The following is a 12,386-nucleotide window of genomic DNA, read 5'->3' on the forward strand; positions in this document are numbered from 1 at the left end:
GGCTCGGGGAGCACTGCAGAAGCGCTGAAGGATGGGAAGGAGTGCTGGGAAATCTTGTCTGTGGACACGCCATGGTGACTGCGCCAGAGTGCCTCACACAAGATCACTCCAGCATGGATGGGGGAAGGCCGAGGAGGAGCTATTGGCAGTGGATGCTGCCAGGGAAAGAGTCATCTTCTGTAGCTGAACCACTGGTGGGTTGCCCATGCTTTTGCCCACACCTATTTGCATACGAACCCAATGGGTTATAAAACAGAAGGCATTAAAATGGGAGGGAGATTTGTTGTAGAGGTCTGGAGAGAGTTGAGGGCTGATATGATCAAAATACATTTATACATGTATGACACTGTCAAGGTAAAAATTTTAAATATTAAAAAAATAAAGCGGAGAGCAATAAAAACACCCAGTGTTTTTATAATATTCTCTCTGCACACATGTGCGTTTCTGTATGTATACACACAGAGAGAAAGGCAGTGGGGGAGAATCAAATACAAAATACACTTACTGAAAGAACTAAGACTTGGGCGTGAAAACTATAAAACACTGTTGAAAAAGGTTTTGTGAGACCCATTAAACAGACACCCACAGTCACAAGAACTTAATATCATTAGGACAGCAATACTCTGCAGACTTATCTATGGATTTAACGCAATTCATATCAGAATAGTCTCTTTTGTGGAAACTGACAATCTGATTCTAAACTGTATTTAAATGAGACTCAGAACAAGCAAAACAGAACTGAAAAGCTGAAAGCCGGGCTTCCTCATGTCCACACCTTCCTCCTGGGTATGTTTCCTAGGTTGCTTTTCTGTTGCTTTAATAAGCACTCTGACCAAAAGTAACCTGGGGGAGGAAAGGGTTTATTTGGCTTACAGGTTACGGTCCATCATCCAGGACAGCCCAGGCAGGAACTCAAAGCAGGAGCTGGAAGCACACACAGCAGCAGAGACCGCACACACACATTGCTCACCAGCTGGCTTCCTATCACTTGCGCAGTTTTCTTTCTTATATAATCCAGGGCTGTCTGCCCAGAGAGGCACCACTCACAGTGGGCTTGGCCTTCCCACGTCAGTCGTTAATCAAGGCAATCCCTTGTGGAAATGCCCGCAGGTCGATCTGAAGGAGGCAATTCTTCAACTGAGTTTCCTCTTCCCAGATGACTTTAATTTACTGCCCACTGATACAAAACTAACCAGCACACTTCAGTAACCAAGATGTATGGTACTAGCACAAAAACAGACATCTCCATCAGTGGGAGAGGATCAAGAGTTCAGAAATAAATCTGGAGCCCATAGTCAACTCCTTTTTGAAAAAGAAACCAATACAATTTGAATGAAAGAATATCCTACGTAAGTGGTACAACTAGATATACGCACATAAGAATGGAGTAGGACTTTACCCGTTGACTATGCAGTAAGTAACTCAAGACCTGAGGATATGGTTCAATCAATGACAGCATGTCCAAGGCCTTGGGTTCAACACCCGGCACTGAAAAACAATTAACTCATGATAGATCAGAAGACGAAATGTAGTAGAAAAAACTATAAAACCTTAAACTTTGAGAGCTCAAGTTAGGCAACGCTCCTTAGAAAAGAACCCGAATGCAGCAGAAGACAGCAGCCTGATGAGCTGGCTTGGTAGACAGCACCTGCCCCGAGCAAGAGGACCTGCCTGAGCCTCAGAACCTATATTAAAAAGCTGGGCACAGTAGTGCACGCTTATAACCCCAGCGCTGGGTGCCGGGCAGAAACAGCTGATCCCGGGAGCTTTCTAGCCTAGTGAGCTCCAGGTTCAGTGAGACAGCTGTCTCAAAAAGGAAAGGCGGGGTGGCTGAGAAAAGACAACTGACATCAACTTCTGGCTTGTGCAGGCATACATGTGCGTGCATGTACACACACACACACACAAGTTCTTAAAAATTTAAAACAGGATAGCAATCGCAGGGAGGTGAGGATTCTCGCAGCCCTGGCATTTGGCAGCATCTGCATCCCTCAGCACAGAGGCAGCAGGAGCAGCATGTAGCAGCCCCTGGTGTTGTAATGCAGTCTCAGGAACTGTGTTGGGACAAAATACCTTTTAAACTTCAGCTCCCAGGTTCAAGGGTACAGTCACTCATGGTGGCAGGATCAGGCGTCAGTCATGGCTGCAGGACCAGGCGGCAGCTGTTCACAAGCAGCAGAGACCGAGCAATGCTGGTGCCCGGCTTTTTCCTTTGTATTTTAGTCCAGGATCCCAGCCCATATGATGGAGCCAAGTGTTTGGGGTGGGTCTTCCCACAATTCTCCCAATATAGAAACTTCTTTCTAGACAGACCCATGGATGTGTCCTCGGTGATTTTATAGTTTTGGTTGGGAGCCCAGCCTTTAACGGCTGAGCCATCTTTCCAGCCCTCCTAGGTGATTTTAGAGCCTCTCAAATTCATGATCAATACTAAGCATTGTAGCGTCGGCTTGCCTCGAATTATGTGCACCAATTGTAGAGAATTGCAAATGAAGCGACCCACGTGGGAGGAGCCGCCCCCAAGCGTGGCTCCATCTGCTGTGGCCTGGAACTAACAGAGGTGTGGCTGCCCATAGAGGGAGGGTCACTCACCCTTTGCTGACTGACCTTCCCTCCTGCCACGGGCCTTTTTTTTTTTTTTAAAATATTTATTTATTTATTAAGTATACAGTATTCTGTCTGCATGTATGCCCGCACGCCAGAAGAGGGCACCAGACCTCATTACAGATGGTTGTGAGCCACCATGTGGTTGCTGGGAATTGAACTCAGGACCTTTGGAAGAGCAGGCAGTGCTCTTAACCTCTGAGCCATCTCTCCAGCCCGCCACCAGCCTTCTTACCAATGCTGCCAATTCCTTTGCTGAGATCCAAACCAGCATTTGCAGGCTTCCATCCCTACGGACCAGCAGCTACCCAGGATCCTCCCACACACAGTTTTAGCTCCAGACTGAGATGCTGAGGCACTGAGCCTCAGGGACTGAGGGACCACCACCGTATCCTCAGACTCTCAAGTGTGGAATATTAAAACCTCTCAGGTTGTTAATATTTCAAAGTAAGTTAGCTTAATCAATTTCCATCAGTTCTGTTCCTTTAGAGAGCCCTGACTTATACAGAGCTTAAATTCCATTTGTTTTTATACTAGAGAAAGGAAAGCCCTGAGACATAATTATGAGACAGGGAACTCTGAGGATGCCATTGAGTTCATTTCCTGTTGGCATGGGGCCTACCCGTAGGAAGAGTCTGTTTCCCTTGGAGAACACTAACTTATCATTTTCAAGTGGCTGTCAGTTGGAGATGGCTTCTGGGTGAGGACAGGAACATGCGTCCACTTCTCCTTCCAGCTCCAGGGCCCACCAATTCCATTTTTTAAATTTATTCAGCAGAATAAAGACAAATGTGCCTTAAATGGTATACCTTTTATATAAAGAAATGATCCACTCTCAAAAAGTTTGAAACAAACAAAAACAGTCTTTCCTTCCTTCCTTCCTTCCTTCCTTCCTTCCTTCCTTCCTTCCTTCTTTCCTTCCTTCAAGCCTGGGCAACCCATGAAGGCAGCGTCAAAGCCCTAACACTGATAGAGTCTCAGCAGTCAGTCAATAGGTGTTGCATTAGATCAACAGTAGGAGAGCACATAGACTTGGAGAAAAAGACTGAGAAGTCTTTTTTTCAACCCTGATCCAGGCAGCCAGTCTTCAACTGAGTAACAGGGTGGGTGTCACTTCCTAAAGCGTTTGAAAAGTGGGTGCACGTGCTTGGTGGAAACTTTGCTTCGGGAGGAGTGGTATTCCATATACACAGTGTCATCTGCCCCAGACATAGAGCTCATGGTGCCAAAGCGTCGGGATGCCTGTGGGGAGGAGGGGAACCAGGCGAGGTTAATCACCAAAGGAAGGGCGTTTTATAACATTCATAATCAAATTCAATAGTGTGTGTGTGTGTGTGTGCGCGCGCGCGTTTACACACATGTGGTGATGTTGGGAATTGAACCTAATGCCTTGTGCATGCTAGGTAAGCACTCTACAGCTAAGCTGAAGCCCCAATCATTTCAATACACTGTTTTTAAAATAACACTCTGTGGCCTGGTGAGTGGGGTAAAAGTATTTGCAGTGCAAACAGGGCAACCCAAGTTTGATCCCCAGAACCTACAAAGAGGCACAAGGAGAGAAAAGACTCCAAAGACTGTCCTCTGCCTTCCAGAAATGTGCCCTCCACACATAAAACACACACACCCGTATGCACACAGATACACATAATAAATTTTAAAATAGCCTTCTGCCTTTCACTTTCTGTGTCTTAGGCACTGCATATATACTAACACCCCTGACCCTGCAACAATTACAGACTTAACCTACAGCATAGGAAACCGAGGCACAAGAGCGTCTCTTGAGCCAACTGCATCTCCTAAGAAAAATGGAACTAGAACACTGCCCAGGCACTGACGGAACAGAGCACTGCAACGGCTCCCTTAATGAAAACTTTTCTTTCTTTTGTGGTTCTGAGGGCAAAAGCCAGGGCCTGGCACTGTAGACAGACATTCTGTCACCGAGGCACATTCTCAGTCCCTGCACAGAATCTTAAAGTTAGGGTGGCCTGGAACTGGAGAGGCGGTTCAGCAGTCAAGATCACTGGCTGCTCTTCCAGACTAGGGGTTGAATTCCAGCACCCACTGGAAGCTCCCAACTGTCTGTACCTCTGATTCCAAGGGACCCAATGTCTTCTTCTGGCCTCCATGGGCACCAGGCCCACATGTGGTATATAGACACACATGCAAGCAAAACACCCACATACATTAAATAAAGAAATAAATAAAAAAGAAAGTTAGGGCGGGAGTCTCTTAAAATCTCCTAAGAGTTGATGCAAGGCTGTGAACCAATGGGAAAGCCAGGAAATCCTGGGTTGACTCAGCTCCAAAGCCATGGGCAAATTTGAGTGTCTGTAAAATGGGGGTGGCCAATTCTGCTCTAAAGCTGGGTGTGGAGCTGGAGAGGAGGCACACAACTTTAATCCCAGCACTTGAGAAGCAGAGGCAGAAGATCTCTCTGAGCTCCAGGCCAGACAGAGTTACACAGTGACACCTATCTCAAAAACACAACACACAATAAAAACAAAGATGGGTGTGAACAGCAACCACACAGGCCAGAGGTCTGGCGCAGAGCCAATTTGCACCGGCACCTGAGAACTCACCCCACGTCCTCCTCAGGCTTATCTCAGGGTCACCTGGACTAATATCTGAAAGTCACCTTGGCAACCCTGGACTAACACGCAGACCGCCTGGCATGAGAAAGGTCTCGGCTGGGCCTTGCTAGCACCCGCCCAAGCAGCAGCTGCTGCTTCTCGCTAACGCTTCCCTGTTGGCTTCACTATCACTGATTTCGGAAATGGGCATGCCTGCAGCAGCTGATTCAGTTGCACTCCCCTCCTTAGAGGGCCAGACTCCTCATCATGTATCCACTGATTACACTGCACTCATGCCTGGGCACAGAGGCTGCTTACTAATGTGTGCAAAGTCTTTTTAGAGAACTCTAGGGTTTCCCATGCACTGAAACTACGGTTTGAGTTCAAGACTCATCTTGAAGGCTGAGCTCTCTCACTGAGGAGGAAAGCAGGGTGAGCCAGGAAACCCCAGAGCAACAGATAGAGCACTCACTAGCTTGAGAGCCTGCAGGACTGTCATCCCGGGCCCCAGTTACCAGGCTGTCGTATGGACAGACGGGATCCCAGTCACTGCTGCAGTAAGCCCCTCTATCTGATGACACATTTACAGGAGACCCACTTAAAAAATAATGGGGTTGTTTCTTCAGAATTTTTAGCTTTCCCCCCAATCCTACTTGCTCACATGCTCACAGGCTTGTGTGTGTGTGCACATGTGAGCATATTATGTATATACACATGCCCACATACAGTGGATACCCTCCAGAAGGACCCCTCTCTCCACTCACCTGGCCAGATCTAGAGCCAAACTCTCCAGCCACCACCTCTTCCTCTGCGTCCAGATCAGAGGCCGCCAGGACCTTCTGCAGGAGCTGCTGCTGCTCCTCTTTGGTGGAAAATGCCAACTCTTCCTCCTCCATGCCAGCGAGCTTTGTGATCACCTACAGGAGCAATGGCAGACACTGCTGTGCTCACCTCCAAATCCCCACTGCACCTGCTCCTGGTCACCTCTTCCCACCTCCTGGTCCAACCAGAGCTCGACTACTGGTTAAGACAGAGACTAGGACACTCCAAATGGGCACTCCACAAGAGGAATCTCTGAACCAGGAAGGGAGGAAAACATGGGCACTCCACAAGAGGAATCTCTGAACCAGGAAGGCAGGAAAACATGGGCACTCCACAAGAGGAATCTCTGAACCAGGAAGGCAGGAAACACGGAAAGGTACATGCAAGGCCACTCCAACCACTCACTACCTGGCACCTGGGCAAGGAGTACTTTATTTATAAAAGATGTAAAGAATTTACTGACCAGGACTAGATAGCGCAGGAGACAAGAACACAGGCTGTTCTTCCAGAGGACCTGGACTCAGTCCCCAATACTCACATGGTGGCTCATAACCGTCTATAACTCCATTCCAGGGAACCCAAAACCCTCTTCTTGCCCCTGTAGGCACTAGGCACACACATGGTACACAGACACACATGCAAGCAAAATACTCATAGCAAAAATTTAAAAATAATTGACCAGATTTTCTCTCAGAAGCAAAATGTCCTCCTGGTCTCATGTGTGTTGCTTTGATAAACCCCCTGACCTAAAGCAGCCGTGGGGGAGGCTGGGTTTATCTGCCTTACATTCCAGGCCACAGTCCACCAATGAGGGAAGTCAAGGTAGGAGCCTAACAGCTGGCCTGCTTGCATTAACTCTGACCAAGGAACCCACTTCACAGCTAAAGTGTGGCAGAGCTGTTCTACTGAAGGCTAATAATGGAAATCTCACCCATGCTCGGAGACCAGAGAAAATACATCTGAATAGCGGCTGCTTCTGCCCTATTTAAGAGCAGACACACACAGTAAGGCTGCTTCTGCCCTATTTTAAGAGCAGACACACACAGCAAGCAGATGTTGTTATTTTCTTTCTTTGTTTATTTATCATCTGAGATAACAGCAGTGGTTAAGAGCTGCAAATCTGTATCAGGACATTTGTCATGAACACTGAAAAACAGCATTACTAAAGGGACTGCCATCTATTAAAAAAAGACACAATGTGTTTTGTATGTGGCCACACATGGGTGGCTGATTATGTTAGGTGGAGTCACTCCTTTGGAACTTCAGCGTGGCACAAGCAGATGTGACACAGGGACACCTGACACGGCTAATCTTGGCTGTCAACTTGACTACATCCAGAATGAACTAAAGGCAAGCTGCTGGGCACTCAGCTTATTTGAAGCTGAAAGATCCACACTAAATCCAGAAGATGCGGACCTTCTAGTGGCAGCTCAGAGCAAAGGGCATGGAAAGGGGAACTTGCTTTGGCCTGCTTGCCCTCGCTCTCACTGTCCAGTCCATCTGTCCCACTTCTGCAGTCAGCACTAAATAACCAGGCCAGGCTGAGCCCGCTGAGACATGCAGCTTTGATGAACTACCCAGACCACACAGAGCAAGCCAATCTAGTGATAAACACATCTATCACATCAGCTCTGTTCATTTAGAGAACCTAACACTAAGACCCTGGGGTGCAGCATCCCAACGACAGCCTATTAGTAGGCCACAGTAGGGGTTTTCTTCTCTGCTTCTAAAGACATTCCATTCATCCCTCACACAGAACCTTGGACCAGGCCTCTCCTGCTAAGGAAGACATCTCCAAGAAGGAACCCCAGGTGTTCAAATTCTCAGTGACCGTAGGGCTTTGGTACCTCAGGACTATTAGTACAGTGCTTCCCCAGCAATTTACAGAGACGAGAGAGCAAGAAGCCTGCATGAGTGTTGTCCCAGGCTGGTGCCCCCATCTTTGTCAAAGTCTAACCAAAAGAAAACAAACACATACCTTAAAGCTGTAACCTTGGTCTACTAAAAATCTCTGTCGCTTGGTAGAATAAGCCATTTCCTGCGTGTCCTGGGACACCAGCGAGTAGAAAAAGGCATTGTATTCCTCCGCAACCATCCCTAAGGACAAAGGTGAGATGAAATCCACATTAGTCGCTGAAACACGGGGTCCCGGCTACAAGCCAGCACTGCAGTGGGCAAGCTCTTTACCCAGTGTGTGATCGCCCTGACTGCAGGGGATGTCATCAAAATTAACATTCCGTCTGCTCTGAAGATCACCATCAAGTGAGGGAAGAAGAGGGCTGAGGACATTGCTCGGCAGCAGGAAATTTGCCCTAACATGCTTAAAGGGGGCCTGGGTTTAATCCCCAGCATGGCAAACCTAAAAACAAATAAACTTAAAAAGAAACAAAGAGGACAAGGAGACGGTAAAGCAGATAATGGCTCATGTTGCCAAGCTTGGTGATCTGAGTTTGATCCCGGAAACCTGTTAAAACAACCATCAAAGGGCCACAGCAATTGGTCTGCAAAGGAAAGCAAACACGCAAGTTCCTTTCAGAAATGAGGTTTAGTATAACGAGAGAGCCTCAGGCCATGGCTGTGTCTCAATGCGTGCAGGGAACCATGCAGTTGCCTCGGCCAAGGTGTCTTGAGAGGCGTGCATCCGAGGTTTTTCAGGTTAGAGACCCTGACATGGTATGGTGGAAGGAAAGCAATCAGACAGAAACGCTACAATATACGGTGGTAGAAACAGGAGGCCTTAAAGGGAAGAAGAGGCTTCCCTGAAAAGCGAGAGTGGGAACAGAGAGACAGCTGTCATGAGAGGACCACAGTGTGGAGGCCAGAGCAGTGTTCAACTTCAGATTTTATTTCTGATTTGACGTGTATGTTTGCATGTCTGTGTGAGTAGATGCCACGTGTATGCACTTAAAACGACCAGAAGAGAGGGGGCTGGAGAGATGGTCAGTGGTTAAGAGCACTGCCTGCTCTTCCAAAAGTCCTGAGCTCAATTCCCAGCAACCACATGGTGGCTCACAACCATCTGTAATGGGGTCTGGTGCCCTCTTCTGGCCTGCAGGCATACAGACAGAATACAGTATACATAATAAATAAATAAATAAATAAATAGGACCAGAAGAGGGTGTTAAGATCCAGTGGAGCTGAAGTTACTTGTAAAAACAGTCCATCAAGCCAGGTGTGTTGGCGCATGCCTTTAATTATTTGGCAGGTAAAGGCAGGCAGATCTCTGTGAGTTCAAGGTCAGCCTGGTCTACAGAGTGAGTTCCAGGACAGCCTCCAAAGCTACAGAGAAACTCTGTCTTGAAAAACCAAAAATAAAAATAAAATAAAAGCCATTTAAAGATACCATGGAGAACATGGACCCCCGTGGCATGAGAAGTAATGAAGATTCTGGGCTCTGAGCTCTGCTTTGGGCCCTTCCCATCCAGGTCTCCCAGCTTGAAGCAAAGAGCACACTGTGACTGGACACCCAGCAGCTCACCCCCACTCTTCCTAACCTGCCTGAGGCAGCAGGGGAAAGGCGGCCTTTACCTTTTTTGGCTCGGAGTACGCGCCCCAGCCTCTGGGCTTCCTGCCGTCTGGAGCCACCGTGGGAGGAGATCTGAATGAGGACGTTCGCTTCTGGCAGATCGAAGGATGTGTCACCGACCTGCAGAAATAAGTAGTTTTATATAGGGAACGCTAAGAACAAAAGACCATCAACTAGTCCAGATTTAAGTTTTCAATTTATGTATTCTGGGAATGGAATTAGGGCTTCAGGCAGGCCAAGCATGTGCTCTCCCACTAAGCAACCTCCCCATCCATCCCTGGGTGAGACTTGAAGTTAGTGTTGGAGATAGTCTAGAGAAACATCCTCTTTTCCTCTTATCAAGGTCCTGCCGATGCAGACAGTGGGGACACAGTGGACCTCAGAGTGACCGCTCCAGAACCTAGCCACAACTTTTCTCTTTGTGCTGTAGAAATGGATGGGTCTGTACAAAAACCCGTCTTACTTGGTGACAACGGGAGCAGCACAGGTGGGACAAGACAGACAACGAAGGGCACCACGCACACAGACCTCACTGAGCACCAGCTCCTCAGCTGGGGTCTCAGCCCAGAGAGGTCCCCAGCCACAAACGGGAAGAGTGTTCCTGGCCATGAGCACCAGACTGGAAATACGCCTGTCCTCTAGACTTTAGTTCCTTCTTCACCTGAATCTAAATGGCAGCTTCTGAAGCTATGGGTTATAGTGTCTGAAGTGCTTGCCTCCCAATCTGAAGACCTCGTTTCAATCCCTGGGACCCATGGAACAAAAGGAAAGAAGCAATTCCCACAGGTTGTCCTCTGACCTCCACACACACAACATGGCAAATTTGTGCTACCCCTCTCCCAAAAAAATGAGTGAACAGGTGTGAGTAAACAATTTTAAAGGTTTCTGAGTGTTTATCAAGTGCACACTCTCACTACAGACAGCCTCGGTTCCAAACACACAACGCACACACTGTGCTCTGTGCTTGTCCTCACCTTGCAAAACAAACAAAAGTTGCTGAAAACCTCAACTGTGCGTACAAACTTCTCTGTTCTTCTACGATGGTGTCATTACGGAAAACAAAGGCTTTGGTATTTTCCTATAATCATCCCCAAGCATGTGACTGTTGAATTAGTACATCTTTGTGTTAGAATGCTTAACTTTAAAAACTGTTGTTTTAATGCTTAACTCCTGAATTTCATTTTAAAAAAAAATCATTCAGTAAATTTGGGCTTAGGATTAGAACAGAATTTCCAACAATCTCTGGAATGGCTCCAAGCACACTTCTGCTGTTTTGAACTACGTATTTACGCAAAACTGCATTCTCAGCATTGACAATTATAAAAAAAAGAGTCCATCAACTCTGAAAAACACCGACAATGTTCTACAGTCTACAATAGAATCTTCTATATCCTGCGGTGTCCACTAAGATCTAATCTTCAGTAAAAGCAGCAAGCAAGTCCACCACACCGATGGGAGAATTCCTTTTCATTTTTAACAACAGTCTCCACTGCTGTAGTTAGTTCTGGGATCCTGGCCACTACAGAGACAGATTCGTATGTGCTTATGAGTTTGTAAACCAGGAACCCAGATTCCAGGAGTGACAGGTGCCATTGTTACTTCCCAAAAAAAGCGCACAGACTTCAGGATGTCAGACTTGAGCCAGTTAACTGAACAAATGTACCTAGGGCTACACCTCCCTGGCCCTAGCAACTGGACCCACCCACTCCTCCCTGGTGGCAGGCTTGTGGTGTGAAACTGTCTTCCAGGACTCCCACCCTGCCATGCTGCTGCCATCTATGTGTGTGCCCATTATGTAGGGGCTCTCCTAACAAACAAAAGAACATCCACTGCAGTCTCTGCTGAACCCAAGCCCCAGACTTTCACACACATAAAAATGTCTTGGGTGAAAAGAGATCATGAGTGAAAAAAAGGTTAAAAAGACTTGTTTTACACCACTGGGTCAGACAGTGGTGGCACAATCCTTTAATCCCATCACTTCAGAGGCAGGAAGATCTCTGTGTTTGAGGCCACCTTGGTCTAGAGAGTGAGTCAAGGATAGCCAGGGCTACACAGAGAAACCATGTCTCAAAAAGTCAAAACAACAACAGCTGAATAAATAAATAAATATAAATAAATAAAGACAAGGAGGGAGGGAGGGAGGGAGGGAGGGAGGGAGGGAGGGAGGGAGGGAGGGAGGGAGGGAGAGAGGGAGGACGCCTTTAATCCCAGTGCTTAGAAGGCAGAGGCCAGCCTGGTCTACAAAGTGAGTTCCAAGACCAGCAAGTGCTAGAAACCAGAATATAATAAACAAACAGAAGAAAAACCCTGGATAATATGGTGGCAGTGACACCACACTGAAGCTTGGTCGACCAAATCCACTGTGGCACTGGTCACCCACCATCAAGGCACATCAGGTACCAGGACAGAAGCTTCCCCAAATCCAGCACCTCCAGCTCCAAAAAGGAAGCGTCAACCAAATGCCTGCTTTCGCCACAGTAGGTAGGCGCACATTAGTGCCTTCTGTAAAGGAAATACAATTCAAATCTCTGCTTCCTAGGGAGATGTGGGGCGAACCCGAGGCGCAAAACGTCCCCACACATGACCTATACGACATAAGAACCCTCCGTCATTTCACACTTCCCAGAGCTACTACTCCCTAGCTGTCATCCTGGGCTGGAAAGCAAGCACAGGAGGCTTTAGCAGGTATGAACCATGTCCAAGAGCTCAGGTGCACCTCACGGGCCCACCATCAGTGCCACATACCTTGGAGATGAAGATAGTGTTGATTTTGGGGTTGTGCTTGAAGTTCTGGAGAATCTGCATCCTCTCTCCCTGGGACGTGGGCCCATAGATGAAAGGTCTAGAAAATAACAACGGGTTTT

The 12,386-nt window shown here is 47.5% G+C and overlaps 1 protein-coding gene across 1 annotated transcript in view; it reads right to left on the reverse strand.

Annotated features, from left to right (window-relative positions):
- Positions 1 to 452: 452 nt before the first annotated feature.
- Ercc3 (ERCC excision repair 3, TFIIH core complex helicase subunit) overlaps positions 453 to 12,386 on the reverse strand; it is a 33,705-nt gene continuing 21,771 nt past the window's right edge. The window contains exons 11-15 of the mRNA XM_057789001.1: positions 12,268 to 12,364; positions 9,525 to 9,642; positions 7,975 to 8,093; positions 5,939 to 6,091; positions 453 to 3,846 (exon numbers count right to left, since the gene is read on the reverse strand). Coding sequence (XP_057644984.1) covers positions 3,715 to 3,846; positions 5,939 to 6,091; positions 7,975 to 8,093; positions 9,525 to 9,642; positions 12,268 to 12,364 — 619 coding nt within the window. The 3' untranslated portion in view covers positions 453 to 3,714. The remainder of the gene's footprint in view (positions 3,847 to 5,938; positions 6,092 to 7,974; positions 8,094 to 9,524; positions 9,643 to 12,267; positions 12,365 to 12,386) is intronic.

Source organism: Chionomys nivalis, chromosome 14, assembly GCF_950005125.1.
Source record: "Chionomys nivalis chromosome 14, mChiNiv1.1, whole genome shotgun sequence".
NCBI classification, from domain to species: Eukaryota; Metazoa; Chordata; class Mammalia; order Rodentia; family Cricetidae; genus Chionomys; species Chionomys nivalis.